This window comes from Penaeus monodon, chromosome 15 (assembly GCF_015228065.2).
Source record: "Penaeus monodon isolate SGIC_2016 chromosome 15, NSTDA_Pmon_1, whole genome shotgun sequence".
In the NCBI taxonomy this organism is placed as follows: Eukaryota; Metazoa; Arthropoda; class Malacostraca; order Decapoda; family Penaeidae; genus Penaeus; species Penaeus monodon.
The window spans coordinates 40368870-40369097 of NC_051400.1; the positions used below are offsets into that span (position 1 = coordinate 40368870).

Below are 228 nucleotides of genomic sequence, written 5' to 3' on the forward strand. Positions count from 1 at the left end.
AATAACCAGCCAATCCACCCATTCCTCTTCCCTCAGTGCTGGAGATGGCGGAGCCCAGGTGGCGATCTGCCCTGGGCGTGGGTATGTTCCTGCCGTGGGCCGTCGGTACAGTGGCCTGGGGGGGCTTCGCGTACCTGGTGAGGGACTGGCGTTGGCTGCAGCTCACCGTGTCCCTGCCGTGCCTGCTCTTCCTGCCGGCGCTCTTGTAAGATGCTGTGATCGTTTGAG

General features: G+C 63.2%; 1 protein-coding gene across 1 annotated transcript in view; it reads left to right on the forward strand.

The window, feature by feature from the left end:
- LOC119582041 (organic cation transporter protein-like) overlaps positions 1-228 on the forward strand; it is a gene marked incomplete at its 3' end in the record, with an annotated part of 33146 nt that overhangs the window by 26217 nt on the left and 6701 nt on the right. Inside the window, 1 exon segment of the mRNA XM_037930280.1 lies at positions 37-205. Within this exon segment, the coding sequence (XP_037786208.1) occupies positions 37-205 (169 nt within the window).